Source organism: Lissotriton helveticus, chromosome 12 (genome assembly GCF_964261635.1).
Source record: "Lissotriton helveticus chromosome 12, aLisHel1.1, whole genome shotgun sequence".
Classification (NCBI taxonomy): domain Eukaryota; kingdom Metazoa; phylum Chordata; class Amphibia; order Caudata; family Salamandridae; genus Lissotriton; species Lissotriton helveticus.
The window spans coordinates 865,702,843-865,721,838 of record NC_136073.1 but is presented as its reverse complement, the minus strand read 5'-3'; the positions used below and the strand labels follow the sequence as shown (position 1 = coordinate 865,721,838).

Here is an 18,996-nt window from a genome sequence, read left to right as displayed (position 1 = left end):
ACTGTTTATGTTAGGAGGGCGCATAATGGGTTGCAGACAATGTTTCAGTACCTATGGGACTCAGCCCACGATGCTGGGAACGAACAGTGATGCTATGCCCCCATGATGCTTCTGAACACTTTGCTGCGCGACGACGCAGCCGAGGCACTGGTTACATCTCTGGGGGTCTACATCATGCGCCTCATGCCACCCGATGGCTAACAATCCCGCACTGGCGGAAGGGGTGACTCACTCTGACGCACAATGCCCACCTCTGACCTTGATGTCCTGGAATGTGAGAGGTTTGGGGGACAAAGTTAAGCGGGGATTGGTGTTGACGGCAATTAAGCGCCTGCGACCTACTGTGGCCCTGTTGCAAGAGACACACCTAGTGGGGGGGGCTACGAAGGCCTTGGATAGGCGTGGCTATAAGATGTGGGCCCATTCTGCCTTCACGTCCGGCTCCAGGGGGTCCGGCGTTCTGGTACAGAAGAACTCCCGTTTCATGCCCCTATCAATTAAAACGGATGATCAGGGCTGCTTCGCGGCTGTGCAAGGACAGTGGGAGGGGAAACTCTTTAATTTGGTATCAGTGTATGTGCCACCGGCTTTACATTCGGTCCACCTCCCGAGACTAGGGGACTTCCTTTTAACTCTTCCAGAGGGTGAGACCATACTAGGGGGGGACTTTAATGCGGTCGTAGACCCACACCTAGACAGGTACCCCTCCCCCAACCGGACAGGGGGGGAAACATACTTCCGAAGATTCACCTCAGCCATGGGCATGACAGACATCTGGAGACACTTACACCCGAGCACGAAACAATACACATTTCACTCCGCAGTGCATGGCAGCCTGTCTCGCATCGATTACTTCCTGTCATTGGGGGAGGCCCTTTGTCTTGTAGACGCCCTGGAGATTCACCCTCGGGGCATTTCGGACCACTCGCCACTCACACTGACGCTCTCTCTACAGACGAGGGCACGTAAGCGCCTTTACCCCATGCACGCAACATATTTCAAAATCCCACAGGTTCGCAAAGCACTCAAGCAGGCCACAAACCACTACTTTCTCGAAAATACCCATTCGGTGCGCTCCCCGGCAACACTATGGGAGGCCTATAAAACGGTTTTACGGGGTCAGGCCATTAACACTATCTCCGGACACAAGAAACAACAATCTCAGGAGCTGGCCGACCTGGAGATTACGTTGAGAGAGCGGACAGCGACGCACGAGTCCCACCCTTCTCCCACTGCCCTACACGCACTCACACTCCAGCAGCAGCTATACAATGATCACCTGCGGAGGATGGTCAAGGGTCTCTTAACCGACACTCAGAATAGGATCTATGAAGTGGGGGACAAAGCAGGGAAAATGCTGGCGTGGCTCGATAAACGTGAGGGTAGCTCCAGGGGGGTCCGATGTCTAAAAGATGAACAAGGGGAGTCGCACACGGATCCAAGGCGCATAGCGGACCTATTCGCGTCCCATTTTGAGCGAGTGTACACCCCGACTAGCACGATTACACCTGAGAGTGCCAGGGCGCTCCTGGCGCCAATTGAGGTTCGGACCCTCTCACCGGAGGTGTCGAGCGAGCTGGAGGCAGACATCACCGCCGACGAGATCCAACTGGCCATTAAGGCGCTAAACCCGGGCAAGGCATTGGGACCGAATGGGATACCCATAGAATGGTATCAAGTGATGCCGGACACCCTCAGCACGCATCTGCTGGGGATGTTCCAGGACTGCCTGGAGAGGGGTTCCCTTCCACCGGACCAGCGGGTGGCTACCATAATACCTATCCCCAAGCCGGGTAAACCCCCGGAGGACTGCTCCTCCTATCGGCCAATTTCATTATTAAACGCGGAGGTGAAAATCTTGGCCAAGCTTCTGGCGCAGCGGATCCTGCCCCATCTGTCCTCAATTATACACCCGGATCAGTCCGGGTTTATGCCGCACAGGAACACAGCGCTAAATTTGCGGCGACTGCATGGTATCCTGTCCAGAGCTGACACCATCACCACGCCGGCGGTGGTCCTGGCTCTTGATGCCAAAATGGCGTTTGACCTGGTGGAGTGGGAGTACCTTTTCGAAACACTGACACATATGGGGTTCGGGCCTCGCTTTCTAGCGTGGGTAAGACTGCTGTACGCGGCCCCGATGGCTCATGTGGTGGCGAACGGCCACATTTCCCGCACTTTCCCGCTGGGTCGTGGCACGCGGCAGGGGTGCCCTTTGTCGCCCCTGTTGTTTGCCATCTCCTTGGAACCACTCGCGACTCTCATACGTGCCTCCCCCCTCCTCAAGGGTATACCGGGGAGCGGGGGCTGGGAGGACCGCCTGTCCCTCTACGCGGACGACATGCTGTTATATCTAACAGACCCTGGGGAGGGAATACCGGCCTTGCTACGCATTTGCGATACATACGGCAGGATCTCGGGCTACACGTTAAATTGGTCCAAATCAGAGCTTTATGTCCTACGGGGTCCGGCTCCTGACCTCGGCGATACTTGCCCGCTGCGATTGGCAGGAACGTCCTTTAAATATCTAGGCATACACGTCACTAGGGACCCGGCTGAATTCATGGACAAGAATCTGAAGCCGCCCCTGGATAGACTCAAGCGGGATGTGGAATTCTGGTCCGGCCTGCCGTTAACACTTCTCGGCAGAGCGGCGCTTTACAAGATGATGGCGTTGCCGCGCTTCCTTTACGTCCTTGACAATACACCCTACCCGGTGCCACCCAAGTTCTTCCAGAAGGTAGCGGCTCTGGTTTCCAACTTGCTGTGGGGCAACCTCCCGGCACGAGTGGCACAATCCAAGCTGCACAGGGACTGGTATGACGGGGGCATTGCGCTACCGAATCTGAAACTGTATTACTGGGCCGCGCAATTGAGGCCCATTAATCATTGGATACACGCACCACATACCGAGCCGGCATTTCACTCGGACAGGGAACAGTTGGGCGCTGACAGTCTGCTGGGTCCGCTATATAATCACTGCAAGGTGCGTACTCTGGTCGGCCCCACCAAGTTAACGGTGCAGATATGGCATGCAGCTACGGCGGCTCTGGGCTGGAAGGGGAAAATCACAAAGATGACCCCGCTGTGGGACTCTCGCGCATTAGGTAACCTGCGGAACACCAAGGGGTTCGCGCAATGGGACATGATAGGCATCTCCGTGGTGGGTGACCTGTGGGAGAGGAATGAGGTGGTCCCCTTCGCCCGACTAAAAGAACTCTACGAGCTCAATGACAGGGAACTATACAGGTACATCCAGGTCCGTCATGCACTACTCGCAGCCATTCCCGCAGACACCCAACTCCCAGAGTCCTCGCCCTTGGAGGATCGCCTACTCACGGAGTTCATGCTAGAACGGGCTACGTCCCTCATTTACCGTAAGCTCCTCAATAATGGCCCTGACCCCACGTTACATCTGAAAGAGAAGTGGGAGGGGGAGGTTGGCGACGTGGAGGACCATGACTGGAACGCAGCTCTTGGGTCACCTAAAGAAATAGGCATCTCGGCACGCATGCGGCTGGTGCAATTTAAGATCCTGCACAGGGTTTATTATACAAGGACAATGTTGCATCGCATACATAGAGCGCCCAATCCCTACTGTTTGCGTGGGTGTGGGGAGGAAGGCACGTTCTTTCATACTATATGGGATTGCCCCAAGATCCAGGAATACTGGAGACAAGTACTCCGCACACTTTCACAGGCGCTAGATCACTCCATAGTGCCAGACCCGAGGAGGTGCCTGCTAAATATTTGGGAACCTACCGACTTGACCCGGTACGAGCAACTTTGGGTCACGGCGGGGCTAATGGTTGCCAAACGCGACATAGCACAACGATGGGGGGCAGCTGAACTCCCAACCAAGTCCCAGTGGTGCGTGAACATGGATCGAGTGATGTTGACCGAGCGAGCGGTGTACGTCAACCGCGCCTGCCCCGGGAAATGGAATAAGATATGGCTAAAATGGAATGAGTACAGGGGGGACATCTGTGAACCCTTGCGAGAGGATGTGGTGGATGAATCTGACGATGAGGGCGGGGAGGGCTGAACACGGGCGGGGGGATGGGGTGTGGAGGGGGAGTGGGCGGCTGCGGGGGGTTGCCTCTCAGAACCTAGACGAATGAGTCCGAGGGGGTGGAGGCGGGAGGGGTGAGTTGAGACATGTGCGCACTGGGTGGGCTGTCGCGATCCCAAACTTCCAAGAGACACTAACGACTTGTAGCGCACTGATTCGTGTCTGACCTTACCGTCCTTCCTAACGGTTGTTGTTCTGTGTTTGTTGTTTTCCAAAACAGAAAAACGAAAAATTTCCACCAAAACCTCAAACTACTGCATTGAATAATTTGCTCAATTGGCACTTTATTGTTTCAGCTCTCTACATCAAGACTTCTATTGACAATGTGGTTTGGTTATCCTTTTTGCTGAAAATCTCTGTATACAATGATCCTAAGATAGCGGCCGGCCCTATGGGTTGTAGGCATCCCGCTGTGTGCTATGCAAAGTGAAATAAAGGTTTTGGGGAAAAAAAAAAAAAAAAAAAGTCACTATAGGAATTAGAACAACCAACAAAAACAAATTGTTAGAATAACTATTTTTCCAAGGAAAAACCTTCCAGGAAACTTTTTTGTTGTTGCTGGAAACCTTCCTCAAGGTATAACGTTCAGATACTTAACTCGAACAAAATGTATTAGCATTGGATATACTATGCATAAAACAATTACGTTTGATTAGGAGTAGCCATGTAAAAACAATAGGAATTTCCACCCAAAACCCTGCAGAAATACCGCCTCCGGATTTGCTGCTCATAATACTTGTGACCCAAACGAAGTCGGTTAAGCCTAAGTCACTTCATTATAATATCTCTCCTGACAAATGGGTGACACACTTCTCTAACCTTTATGCCCCAGGGGATTTAGATGATTTTAAGAGTAGAGATAATCCTGATGTTTTTACAACTTTGGATCCCACTGCCCCTGTCATCTCTAGCCTTGATGACACAAGCAGAGCAATCGACTCCCGAAAACCTGCTAAAGCTCCTGGCCCGGACAAAATTCCTGGAGATTTGTATAAGTCAGAGCCCTTGATCTGGTCTGCATATCTAAATGTATTGTCAAATGCAACATCAGCGTGGGGCAAGGTGTCGGACTCTTGGCTTGGGGTAGAAATTGTAACAATTCACAAAAAGGGCGATGGAAGTGGACCAGGAAACTATAGACCGATTAGCCCTATTGATAATGCCCAAAAAAACTTCGCCAAGCAAACTCTAGAAAAACTCCTTGATTGGGTGAATCCTAATGAAATTATGTCTCCAATTCAGGCTGGTTTTAGAGTGAAGGTTAGCACAATTGACCAGATTTTTTGATTTGCCATTTTATAATAGAAATATGTTTCATTACAAAATGAAAAACTTTATGTGGCTTTTATCGACCTAAGAGCAGCGTTTGATCTTATTCCACACCCAAATTTATGGAAAGTCTTGACGAAAATGGCGGTCCCAGGTAATCTTGTATACTTAATCAATAAATTGCATGTAAATAATTATGCTCAAGTTCGCTGGCATTCTAGTGTAGAATTAACGGATCGTATCCCCATTGAGAGAGGAGTTTGCCAGGGCTGTGTCTTGGCACCCACTTTGCTTTCCTTGTATATTAATAAATAAATCCACATTTTGTAAAGCGCACAATCACCCGCAAGGGTCTCTAGGCGCTGGAGGCCATCGGGAAGATTAAGCAAGCTATTGCCCAGAGTCAAGTGGTGCTGGGCTAATCTGCCGCCGGTGCAGGGGATCGAACCGTGATCCCCAAATCCCGGAGTCCGGAGTCAGTCGCCCTAGCCGCGGCGCCACACCTCTTCCCTCTTAATGATGTCATAGAAGCCCTAGAGCAATGCAGAAAAGAATCCTCGGACTTGAATGCTAGGAAGATACCAATTCTTCTTTTCGCCGACGACTCCCCTCTTATTTCAAAAACACCCATGGGACTCCAAATTTGAATTGATAAATGTTTATGTTTTTGTAACTCTAGGGGCCTAGAGCTAAATGTGAGTAAAACGGAGGGGCGTGGCCGAACCAGCGACTGCAATGGCCGCTCGGAGCTGAAGCTCAGTGGAAACCCCGCGCACACCGATCCAAAGCGGCGCTCAACCGCAATCAATCCCCTCCAAATGCGGCATTTTTGAAGTCGGAGTACTTGGAGCAGCTAAGCAGCTGATTGCCGCCCTTCCAAGCAACTGCTGAGCTGCAAAATGTGCCATTACATTTCCCAGCTGTCGAGTGCTAAGATGGCGATTGGGGCGTTATGAGCTTGCACCCAGCTGCAGTGCAGACAGAGCCACGATATCGAAAGTGGACACTCCTGAGACGCCCCGGCACAACACCTGGCAAGTCCTCAACTTTTATGTCCCAGCGTATGGTGCGCTGTGATGCAGCAGAGACGGCCAGCGGGAGGGACACTCGCGTATCGGTCCGGCGGTTCCTCCCTCGCTGATATCATATTGGGGACTGGAGCTATGAGACTATGAGACCCGAGGAGCGACAATGCGGGAGCACTGCCAGCAGTTAATTGCAGGGGCTGCCCGTGCCGCAGAACCCACATCTGCTTGTAGCAATAATAGGCAGCGGCAACACTGTTCATGATAAAGGAGAATTGTCAGCGCGATCTTGTAGGCCTGGCCCACACTACTAGGCTCCTAGAGGAACAGTGAGTAAGCACATTTTAAGTGCAAGACAGGGTGAAGGCCCCAGAGCTCGCATCAGTGTTACGGTGGATGAGTATTCAGCAGCATAAGATGTAGGCAAGACTCACCCCTAAAGACACTGCCTTAAATAACAGAGCGGAGGCTGCAACAGGCGCGATCAGATCAAACACATCCAGAACTGTGTACCATAAGAGCCAGCAGTGGCATAGACCAATGTCACTGCTGCTGTTAAATTAAATAAACAATTAATCTGTGCCCCCCCCTCAGCAAAGAGACTAGCTACCAAATCAAATAGCGAGCAGAAGAGCTTTGCAGTGGGGACAACGTGCAAGGGACCAGAACACCATCGCCTAATCGCATGGGGCACCAGAGTTCTTGGGGAATGTTGCGCAAAGAATACCGACAGAGACAATTGCAATTTGAAGCGCTCAAGACCCAGGAAAGTCGACAAAATTCAGGCATGGCTACTGAAACAGCTACTGGTGCGACGGGCGGAGCAGCCCCCCCCGGCCAACACCACGCTAATGCTGGATTGCGCCCAGGATTTAAGGCACTGGACACCAGATTTGACGGATTAGACCGACAACTAGACGGATTGGGGAAATGCATAGATCGGCATGACACCCGGCTGGATACAGTGGAGGGGCACATATCAGACTTGAAGGACAAATCGGTCAAACTACTAAGCGCATAGAGCACCTTGAGCGCATCATGAAGACAGTTGCTGCTAAAAACGAAGATTTAGAAGCGAGAAACCGGCGCAACAATGTGCATATGGTGGGATTTCCCGAATCTAGGAAGACTAGACCAATTTGTCGAACGTCTGTTGACTGACCTGTTCGGGGTCGAACACTTCACAAACACGTCTGCTGTGGAGTGGGCAAATAAAACACTGGGGCCCAGGCCAAAACCTGGATGCCCTCCATGACCCATTATGGCAAGATTCCTAAATGTCAAAGATAGGGAATTAGTACTACGTCTCGCCAGAGAAGCCGGAACACTGACATGGTAAGGATCGAACATCTCTATTTACCTGTACTTCACTGTACTGGTACAAGAAGCCAGGCGCAAATTTGCGGGGGCGAATGTTGCAGTACGGAAACTGGGCCTGCGCTAAGGAATGTTATATCCCGTGCGACTCAGAGATGATGTTAATGGAAAGGCAAAAATATTTGACAATCCTGAGGAGGTCCAGTATTTCGGAAAACAACAGACAGGATCCGGCGACATGCATGGTGGCTCTTCCCCTGGAAGAGCTTCACAGGAATGAGTGCAGACCTGTTCACTGCCAGCTAAATATACTCAGCTAGCGGAATACGTACTGAACAAAGAGAACTGATAGTGGATATTGCCAAACATCATAGACACGGACTGAGATCTCAGGAAGCGGTGAGCAAGCTTGAATTAACAGATGGGTTTTTGGAAGTGGGACTAATATTTAAAAATGGCACTAGTGCACGGGGGGCCCATGTGGCATTACCACCACCCCAGTAGGAGCAAAATGTTACTGAATTGGGGAAGTTTGCCACGTTAGTGTTATAAGAATCAACAGTAAATTCTGGGAGATATAGGGTTAATTCTGGGAGATATAGGGTTAGCACCTGGCAGACAACCACCAGGTGGGAGTTGAGGAGGGAGGAAGGGTATAGAAATGTTTGATATTTTACGAGATACAGTTTTACTATTTCAGTTGTCAGTTATACTTATTACTCACATGTCGCAGGAACAGCACAGAACACTAGCGCATTCACAATTGTACATAAGGTAGAAATACGTCGTAGTATAAACATCACCCTACTGACCTGGAATGTTCGAGGTCTAAACAATCAGAAGAAATGTAGATTAGTACTCCAATATGTTACCCAGCATAATGTCGACATAGTTTACCTACAAGAAACACATTTATCGCCTACCCCCTGCCCTAATTGGCATCTGCTTGGGAGACCCACATATAATTTTCGAACTACAGCTCATATGCTCGAGGGGTAGCAATATTGGTTAACTGGCGATTGCCATTCATACATACGGACATGATTGCAGACCCGGGAGGTTGTTTCCTATTGGTGATGGGGACTCTGGCAGAACACAAAGTCTTACTAGCTAATGTATCCCCAAATAGCGACGAGACAACTTTTTATGAACAGCTCCAGGCGCAGTTAGACACCCTAGCGGCCAATCACATTCTACTGGGAGGGGACTGGAACATCCTGTTAGAGCCTAATTTAGGCACCTCGGCGAAGGACCCTGTTAACAAACCCCGGTCCCGCATGGTACTATCGCAGATTTGTCAGAATTGGGAGCTAGAGGACGCGTGGCAACATTTTAACCCCCTAAGCACCAAATACACACACTACGCACAGCAATATAATACGTGGACGAGACTAGACTATTGGCTGTTTTCACAAAAGGCGATCCCATGGGTTAAATCAGTAGGACACTTACCCCGCACATTATATGACCATTCCTCGGTGCTCCTCACACTACAATTACTGGCTGAGGGTGGGCTTGAGAGGCAGTGGAGGTTCCCTCCATGGCGTTACGAGATACAGTTTTCAAAGAGGAACTGCGCTCAGCAGTAGTGAAATATTTTGCCCACAATACAGGATCTGTCTCTACACAGAATTTCCTGTGGGAGGCTTTTAAAGCATATATTGGGGAGTGTGCATCTCTACACACACTGGAGTGCTGAGGGACTTACGACATCCCCTTATTAGATTAGAAGGAGAATTGACCACATTCGACAGAGAGAACATGCAAGAAGAGCCCGAGACACCGTGCAATATATGTGCCACAAGGCGGAGTTACTAGCAGAATATATGGAAGATGCAGACCGTGAAGTTTTTTACTTAGGGAAATATGTGAAAGCCTGCAGGTACAGACAAGGGGAAGGGCCGGGTCACACCCTAGCGCACCTGCTCCGGCCACATTATACGTAAAGTTATATCACCAAATTGCAAGACATGGACGGGTAGATGACTGTGGAAACAACTGCCATTGGGCAGACCTTCCTGCAAGATTTCACTGATCTCTATACCACAAAGACAGCAGCTAGTACAGACGAGATTAAGGAATACCTCGTAGAGATTGCTATGGTTTGTCTTCCTGACACGCACAGAAATTTTCTAACCAAACCTTTCTCCTCCGAGGAGATAGAACAGGCTATTGAGGTCATGGATGGCTCTAAGGCCCCTGGCCTTGTGGCTTCTCCGGAGGTTTCTATAATACTTATAAGAAATTATTGGCCCCTCGCCTGCTAGAGGTATATGCAGAAGCCTTTCAAGCCTCGTTTAGAGAAGTGGTTTTGGTACTACTGCCAAAACCTGGTAAGAATCCTGAAAAATGCGGCTCATACCATCTGCTCTCACTACTCAGTTTTGATTACGAAATCCTGGCAAAGATGATGGCGACCAGGCTTGCTCTTTTAATGGAGCAGATCATAGCACCTTCACAAACTGGATTTGTCATACATAGACCCACTGCTTTAAATCTCAGGACCTTTTTCTCAGTAGTCAATAGAATAAACTCCGCTAACCCAGCGGTGTTTGCTTTTTAGATGCCAAGAAGGCGTTTGACTCTGTAGATATTGGCTAAGATGGGCATCCCGAAGGGATTTGCATACTTGGTTAAATTGTTGTACACTGCATCCTCAGCCAGCATTCGATTCAACAGCACAATATCAGAACCTTTTGACATAACTAGAGGCACCAGGCAGGGATGTCCTCTATCCCCCTTACTTTTCATAACTGCAATGGACCCATTCATTCGTTATTTCCAGAACAACCACTTACATAGAGGTCTCCAGTTTAAGCACGGTCCGGTTATTAGTGACATTATACGCAGACGATGTAGCACTGTATGTTAGACAGCCAGAGATAAACCTGCAACCGCTATTAACGGAAATATAGCGTTTCGGAGCCCTATCTGGTCTCCACATTAACTGGAGTAAATCAGAAGAATTCTCCTTGATATATCTACAGGACTGCACGAGCAGAGACTTCCCCCTTCATTGGTGTGAGGCGGAGGCTAAATCCATCCACAAAAATAGTATTTGCAGTCAGCAACATTTTAAAGTTAACTGCTTTCAGCCATGCTACTATTGTGCCAACCAGACATGTATTTTAGCCATCTTGTTTTTTGCACAATAGCACTGGTTGCACTATGCACGGTGACTTTATGGACATACTGTACTGTTTTATACAGCTCCTGGGGAATGTTGCTTACGAAATCGCATGAGGTGGTTATGACGTTTTTATTTTATTGTAAGAGATAGATGATGAACTTGCAACTGTTTTTTATTACAGAAACTTGAGATGATTTTCGCTAATTTGATATATTGCCTTGAAAAATGGCCTAGAATTGAGAAATATCACGTGGAAATCGTCATTAATACAAATTTTTGCATCCAATTTCCTATTCATTTAGGATCTATAGGAGATTACTCATAATTTCTGTGAATAGGAACCATTGTGCACTAAACTTTCAGTTTGACTGGATTTGACTAGAGTAGAAGTAATCTCCTAAGGAGGAAAAATTCTCACATCACAGAAACAAAGTCTTTGCTCAAGCAAAGTCAAAGATAAACCTGGAAACTTTGCAAAATTAGTAAAGGGAAATAATTGAATCTTTAAAATCTTGAAAAAACTGTGGAAAACCTTCATACAACTCTAATTAAGAGTACAAATGTGGTTAATCATTTGAGATTAGGGTAATGTGCTAAATATACACTTAATGAGTAATAATTCTCACTTTACTTGTATTTACTAAAGCTTTTAAATAGTAAAACTGTAACAGTAAAATGGAGAAACGAAAACTGGAATAACAATCTGTACACGAATGCAGATGGCAAGGTAGGTAGAATATATGCAATATTTCACATACACATCTTTTGTCAATGGGGTATTGTGCCTATTTCAACATGCTTCGAGAAAGCAAGTGATGACAAACTTCACTGGTTTGGAAATAGCTGAGTACTACCAAATCACCAGCTCACCTATCAGTCAGCTCGTGTCATGAAGGGACCAAGAATAGCTGGTTAGGTATTGCTCTGGCAAAATAACTGATCAACAGCGTCTGCCTATGCTAGGGTATTGCACTTGCACATATGTAAAGGATTTGTTTATTCTCACACTCCACAAGTGTTTCTGAGGAAAACAGGGTAGTTCTTGTAACTCTTAAACAACTTCCTACAAGACATTGTCACTGGGGAAATTAAAATTTTCTTCCATTATTCCAATAATGCTGGCAAATAATACAAGATCTATCCATCGTTTGCAAAGGTTTGTTCATATGTGCCCTTTTAGGGATGTTACAAGAAAAAAAGGTTCACCAATAGCCATGTACTTTCAATGTTGCAAGGAAAATGATTTTAACATTTTACAACGGTTTAAAGGTCTAACGTTATCTCACAAGTTAGCGGCATATCCATTTTCCTTATGAACACAACTGCTCTGTGACAAAACTTCGCTTAAATCCCCATTGTTGATGTCAATCTGTCCCAAATAGTCAAAAGTAGCTAATCAGAATATACCTTTTATTGTGAAGAGCGTGTCCATCCATAGGAACTGTGAAGTCTGTTTTAGAGGAAGATATTTCTAGTTTCTGGTTCATATTCCGTTGGCCAAACTCCCTGAGGATATGAGAAAAGTCGGGAAATGTTATGCATTTTTAAGTGTTGCATTGTTCAAAGGAAGGAGATTTTACATCAATAAATAGAGAAAAAAGGTAGTTTTCTTTTTTAAGTTATGGACTGCTTTGAAATGAATGGACTTTTTCCCTTAAGATCGTTTTAAAGTGCTTATTATGTGTGAAAGCTACAAGTAGGATAGAACAACATTGTGAACCTCAGGTAATTCTTTTTCATAAATCATATTGCTTTAAAAAAATAATGATGATGATTTATGTATAAAAAGAAGTCATAATAACTTGATCCTTAAAACATCTTTCCTTTCTGTTTCTTTCCATTTTGCAAACCATGCAATTCTGGTTTATTCTGAGTTGATATACAAAAAATAATCTATACTGCTTTGCTGACTGCCATTTATTAATTTGGAATTCCAATAAAAAGAATACAAATACATTTTATTGAATATAAAGTGGAAAAGTGGGGAGTTTATCTGAAAAAGTAATAGAATGGATCCATGTGACGAAAACAACTGTGTGACTTCCAATCAGTACATACCTGTCTTCTCTTGTGTTACAAGAATCCCTAAAGTCTCTTGGTGCAGAAAAGTCACTCTTGAAGGATTGCCTTTCTCGCTGCCGGTCATTCTGTGGACTGCTTGTTCTAATGAAGTGAATTTGTTTTTTAAAAAGCAGTCAGTTTTACAAGGGATACAAAAATACAGCAAAACTATTGTTTCTTTAGAATTCAAGATCTCATCCTATGAGTTTGCTCCAATCTCTTTAATTTCTATAAATACCATGACAAAATCTTTAAGAACATTGGTAAAAACCAACAAACACATAATAAAACAAAGAGAGGTACATAAAAAACTGATTACAACTGGGTCGGGAAATTACAACAGATGTGCAAGCCACTGTTTATACAGGGGTCGGAATTATGAGTTGTGTGTACTATTTCTCTTCGACGGGTAAGCAAGGATGAAAGTTTTGATGGCCTTGCATAAGATGCAGCTATCATTAGTAACAACTTGGAGTGGCAGCCTATGAAGTGTTTTAAGGGTTGGGGTGAACAAACTGCTTTCGGCCAGATGTAATGAAACGTTAGGATACCTTTCAAAGACCAGAGAGGAGTCGAGGAGACCATGGAACACAGAATTGCCCCGTCCAGGTACAAAAGGACTAAGGTTTGGACAGTAATTCTGAAATGATTTTCAGACGAAATGGGTTTTAATAATTAGCTGTACACCCCATTTTGCAATGTCTTGCCCTTTTTATGACCTAGATGAGGATATGGGATTGTCACAAAATAAACTGTTTGGTTTCACAGCTCCATCTGGGTTGCTGTAATCATGGGTAATGTTTAAGTCATACCATTGTAACAGCAGATATATTGAACTCTGAGAAACATTTCAGACTAGTCAATGTAGACCAAAACATGCTCTTGATGCCCAGTGCCAAGTGTATACCACAGAGGAGAGTTAATATATGTGCTACAACTTGCAATGGAATGAGTTTCAATATAGTGGCAACCCATCCCAAATACTTTGCATATTAACACCATGAAAGTACTGACATGTGCCTCAGAAAACACAAACACACACGGGCTCAAACTCTTTTTCTCTTTTTTTCAATATGTCTCTCTTTCGCTTTCAGTCATGAAGAGAACCACCTCTGATTTCTGTAATGCCTACAATATATTTATGTATGTATGGAGATCTAGATAGCATAGGCCTATCTAAAAAGCAACTGATCATCATAGAAAGGTGTGGCAGGGGTGAGCGTACAGTGCAATGGGATGAGGGGCGGATGTTAGAAAATAAATTCCTGGTTGCCTGGGGAATGATTATTTCAGCTGCAGATACCTTAAAGTAATGGCAAAAAAATAAAACATCACCTTCCAGAAAGATGTCATTTTGGACCAGCCCCTAGAGGGCTTCAGTTGCTCACAGCAATGCACTGTAGAGATATACATAGCTGTGCATTGTATTATATTATATTGTAATTGCATTTATATAGCGCTTACAACCCATGACGAGGCGTCAAATCGCTTTTTTGGTGAGTAGCACGCTACTCCAGGACCAGTAGAGGATAGTGAAACATGCAAGGAAATTTTAAGTGGTGGATAGGTTAGTCAGTTATATGGATTCGGAAGGATCGCAGAAGGATAGACGTGGAAAAAAGGCTTGTATTTATATAGAGCGTGTTATCCCTGATGGGTGTTGAAGCACGCTACTCCGGAAACCCATAAAGGATTAGTGGTGAATTACTATGGTGAAATAAGAAAGTAATTTGAGTGGTGGATATTAGTCGAATATTTGGAGTGAGAAGGATAGTGGAGGGATAGGAGGGGAAGAAAGGTTTGCATTCATATATTAACCTGTTACCCCTGATGGGTGTTGAAGCGCTTTTCTGGCGAGTAGCACGTTACTCCTGAACCCATAAAGGATTAGAGTTGAAAATTAGTATAGTGAAATATGAAGTAATTTGAGTGGTGGATATGTTATTCAGTTATTTGGAAAGGGAAGGGTATGTGGCGGGACAGAAGAGGGAAAGAGGTTTGGATTTATATAGCGCTTGCTACCCCTGATGGGGTTTTGAATAATTTCTTTGGCGTGTAGCAGGCTACTCTGAAACCCATAAGGATTAGTGTTGAATTAGTATGGTGAAACAGGTACAATACAAACTTTGTTCCTCTACAAGTCTGCCAGCCAAGTCTACTAGAGCACAACATACCGTTTATCACTGGAAGTAAAATGTTGGTTGAAGTTCGGGGATAAAGCACCATCCATCACTGAGGGAGGTCTCTCTTGTCTCCCACTCATTGGACGGAAGCAATCTCTTTTTTTATAGGGACAATATAAAAGAACAAGGACATTGTCAGAAACGATACGACAAGACTAGAAACTAATAAGAGTCAATCACAATTCTACTCAAGGTCTTTCCTTCTTCTTAATTACATTTAACGCTTTCAGGAAAATATTAAATCACACGGATGATCATAGTTTGAGTTTTCTGGCTGTGTCCTATATAACAAGATGCCCTTGAAGAGCATCTGTCTTATATATACAGATGCTAACAAACTCCAAATCATTAGACATTGGACAGAAAAGAGCTTTGCTTCAACTGAATGCTACCAACACAAGGGTCCCCTCCATGGTCCTTGAAGGCACATTTACTAGACATGACCTAGGTGATGATCTTTCCTGGATAGCAGACAAGCTTCTCTAAATGATCAACATAGTTAAAAAGATTTGAGTCAGATATTAGTCAAGCGAGAAGCAAGAGTTCACTTTTGACAAAAATGATTATCTGAAATACAATACTTTCAAATTCCCAGGCCATGTGGAATTTAAAAATATGGCAGACCCAGGTCCATCACCATTGTGACTCATAATTCACCATACAAGGGATGACCAAACCAGCTCATGCACAACATTCCAGAAATAAAGAGTGTGTCTCCGAGGCTGGTCCAAGGGGAAAGATGCAGGGCCCATGCAGCTTTGCATTCCTGCAATTATGTCTAATTGTTCGTTAACCATTGCAGCCGGTGCAGATTCCTGCTTTCTGTCTTGAATTTTAATACCTACTAAGTATGCACACATATGCATTTGAAATAATATTCTAAAAATATTATCACAGTGACCGAGCTAAAAATGGAACTGTGGTTGTAGAGAATGTTTAGATTCAAAGACTTGGAATTTTATTACAACTGATCTGAAACTTCAGAAGAAATCTTCTTCTTTCCAAATGTGGATTCTGCAGAAGGACTGGTCACTTCCACTCTGAGACGGTGAGTGATGTTTTTGAGCTCTTAAGTATATCATCCTCCAAAACTGTAAAAAAAGTTTAGAATCCATCTGACCACTTTCAAACTTGTTCCACGTTAGAGGTTCAATATATCACTCACCTGGGCTCTGCCTCATCACAACGATCCTTGACATCCCCATTTATTGGAAAATCCGCTTTGGAGCCATGTTTTTCTTTCAACTCATTCATCATCTGCTTGCCACGCGCCCAGCTGAAGTAAAAAACAAAAAATGAATGGGTTTTCACCAAAGTTATTCATGAAGTCTAAATGTATATAATAAATATTTCTCTCAATGCATTCAATAGTTGCATTTACTTAATCGAATACTGCCTTTTTTGCGGACCACAAACACCCCTTGGAATTGCCGTATATTCCTCCTTCATACGGCAGAACTTCTGTAAAACTTAAAGTATTCTGAAGTTCTAGCCCTACTTGACAATAAGGTGAAGCCACCCCTAACTCATTACCCAGTACTGTGTAGGCACCCCACCCCACTAGCCACTAACATGCTGGTGCATCAGCATGAATGATGCATAAGCTGTCACACTGTTAGCTCAAATTGTTTAACGGCGCCCGCATCCACCAGTATTCAGAACTATCCTCTAGACCATAAACCAGTGTTGTCCTCAATCTCTACCACACTATTTCCACTATTGTGCAGGAGCAAACACGTCTTTTGCCATCATGCACATAGGTGTTATTGTTCAAAAGTATGCACCATCAACAAGTACTGTTCAGTAGCCTATCTTCAGCTAGCAAATATTGCACATATCAGCCACCAATCATTAGCGTTGTTATATCGTAGCACGTACCCCTTAAGATAGAATTGTATAGGGGACCCTCTTTCATCAGGCATTGGTATGCAAAACTACACCCCTTAGTCAGAATTCTGCTCGGCCACACACCCCTTAAACCAGCCATGCACTAGAGACTTCCTTCATCAGCCAGTGTCATGCAGGCTATCTGTTATACCACTTTAGCCAGAATTGTGCTAGAATGCACTCCCCTTAAGCCAGCACTTTGCAGGAGACCCTGGTACATGAGCTGGTTTTGCAGACAAGACTAGAGTAGTCAATCCTTACGGACAGATGACTGGAAACAAGGAGGTGTACTCATGCAACAAGGGGAGACCCAGAGGACCTAGAAAGATGTGCAGAAAATAATTGTGTTTGAGGTTACACTACAAAAACAAAGAATAGAGAAATAGGCACAATCCAGAGCACAAGTAGATTGTTAAAGGAAACTTCAAACAGGATGAGATAAGGAGATGCCCAACAGAGGTTTTGGTAGAATACGCGTATGATATACAGGGAGGTCAAAAAGTAGGTGGCCGGTAGGACTTGAAACAGACCGGCACATAGAGAGAGTTAGAAAAAAGACCAAGTAATATAAAAGATCAGAGAGCTTTAGGCAACTGAAAAAAAGCTTGGATAATATATTTTATACCTTTAGTATCTAAATTTGTGGAACGGATAAGAGAAGAAACAACATTTTAAAAAGAGAAAGAAGCTTGTTAAAGTTTATTCTAGGATTATGAGAAAGAGGCAAGACAATGGTTTCATTTTAATGTCATTTCAAGGTATTGTGATTTTATTGGTGCGCATGCAAAACATAATTGGAATGAGTGTCCACTACCAACAGAATGAACCATGGTGTGCCAACTACATATGGTCTAAATTAGGACCAATAAATTGGCCTTTTGGGCTTTGAAGCATATACAGTGATGTAATCAGTGCTGATTGCAAAGTTACCCATTCCTACCCAGAATTTCTAGACATACCTGCTCTGTGGTATAGGACCCTTTGACTTAAAATCCATGGACACAACACGGTCCCCTTTGCTGCAGTCTTTCTCTCGCCTTTCGCTGGTCATCTGCTGGCTGCAAACCCTGTATATGTGTGAATGATAGAACTTATTTTGGAGTTTGAGAGGAAACAGCAGGTCGAAGAGTTGCATCTCTACCCCTACCTAAGGTGCACTGGAGACACCCAAAAGGTGTTATTGTTGGGTGGTAATAGAAAATCTAGTGATTTCTGGTGGAAGTGCTAATTTCAAGGAATAACAGAAATACCACCATCATTGAAAGGGTGTTTTGTAATTAGCTCTCACTATGGAAATCAGAAGATTTCCCATCAGCACCTCAAATCTAACTCTGTCTTAAATGCGAAGAGCAATCTGTCGACCCTCACACATTTATATGCTAAAATTGCTTCACTAACAAACAGTTTTAGGTGCAGTTTTCTAACTTTAATAAAGTACACAACAATGTAGATCCCTTGATATACTGGTGCTTCCTTTCTAATTAAACATTTGATTTTTGTAGAAAACCAAATATATCTTCCACACAAAAACCTCACATTACTTAGTTTCACTGGAGATGTTTATTGGATAATTTTAATCGAAAGCGCACCACAGGCAGAAACTGTGAGAATGAAAATTCTCACAAGGCGGCACCCGCCGTTCAAGATTGCAGATTGAAGAATGTTATCAAAGTTTGTTTACACAAATTATCTTTAACGTTCTAGAGGTTGAACAAGGAAATATACATGACACATCTTGCAAAGTTCCCCATTCCTACCCGGGATCTGTACACATACCTGATCTCTGCTTTAGGACCATGTGACTTAAAATCCATGGACACAACACGGTCCCCTTTGCTGCCGTCTCTCTGTCGCTTGTCATTGGTTATCTGCTGGCTGGAAACCCTATATATGTGTAAAACATAAAATGTTTTTATAATGTTTGGGAGGAAACAGCAGATCTAAGAGCTGCTTCTCTACTCTTGAGTTGCACTAAGGACACCTAGAAAAGGCATTTATTGGTGGGTAGTAATAGAAAATCTGGCGATTTCTGGCGAAGTGCTAAGTACAAAG

The 18,996-nt window shown here is 44.8% G+C and overlaps 1 protein-coding gene across 1 annotated transcript in view; it reads right to left on the bottom strand.

The window, feature by feature from the left end:
* Positions 1–18,996, bottom strand: part of LOC144799125 (uncharacterized) — a 53,816-nt gene that overhangs the window by 19,358 nt on the left and 15,462 nt on the right. The window contains exons 6-11 of the mRNA XM_078670323.1: positions 18,721–18,828; positions 17,904–18,011; positions 16,223–16,333; positions 15,049–15,153; positions 12,872–12,976; positions 12,221–12,319 (exon numbers count right to left, since the gene is read on the bottom strand). Of these exons, the coding sequence (XP_078526449.1) occupies positions 12,221–12,319; positions 12,872–12,976; positions 15,049–15,153; positions 16,223–16,333; positions 17,904–18,011; positions 18,721–18,828 (636 nt within the window). The remainder of the gene's footprint in view (positions 1–12,220; positions 12,320–12,871; positions 12,977–15,048; positions 15,154–16,222; positions 16,334–17,903; positions 18,012–18,720; positions 18,829–18,996) is intronic.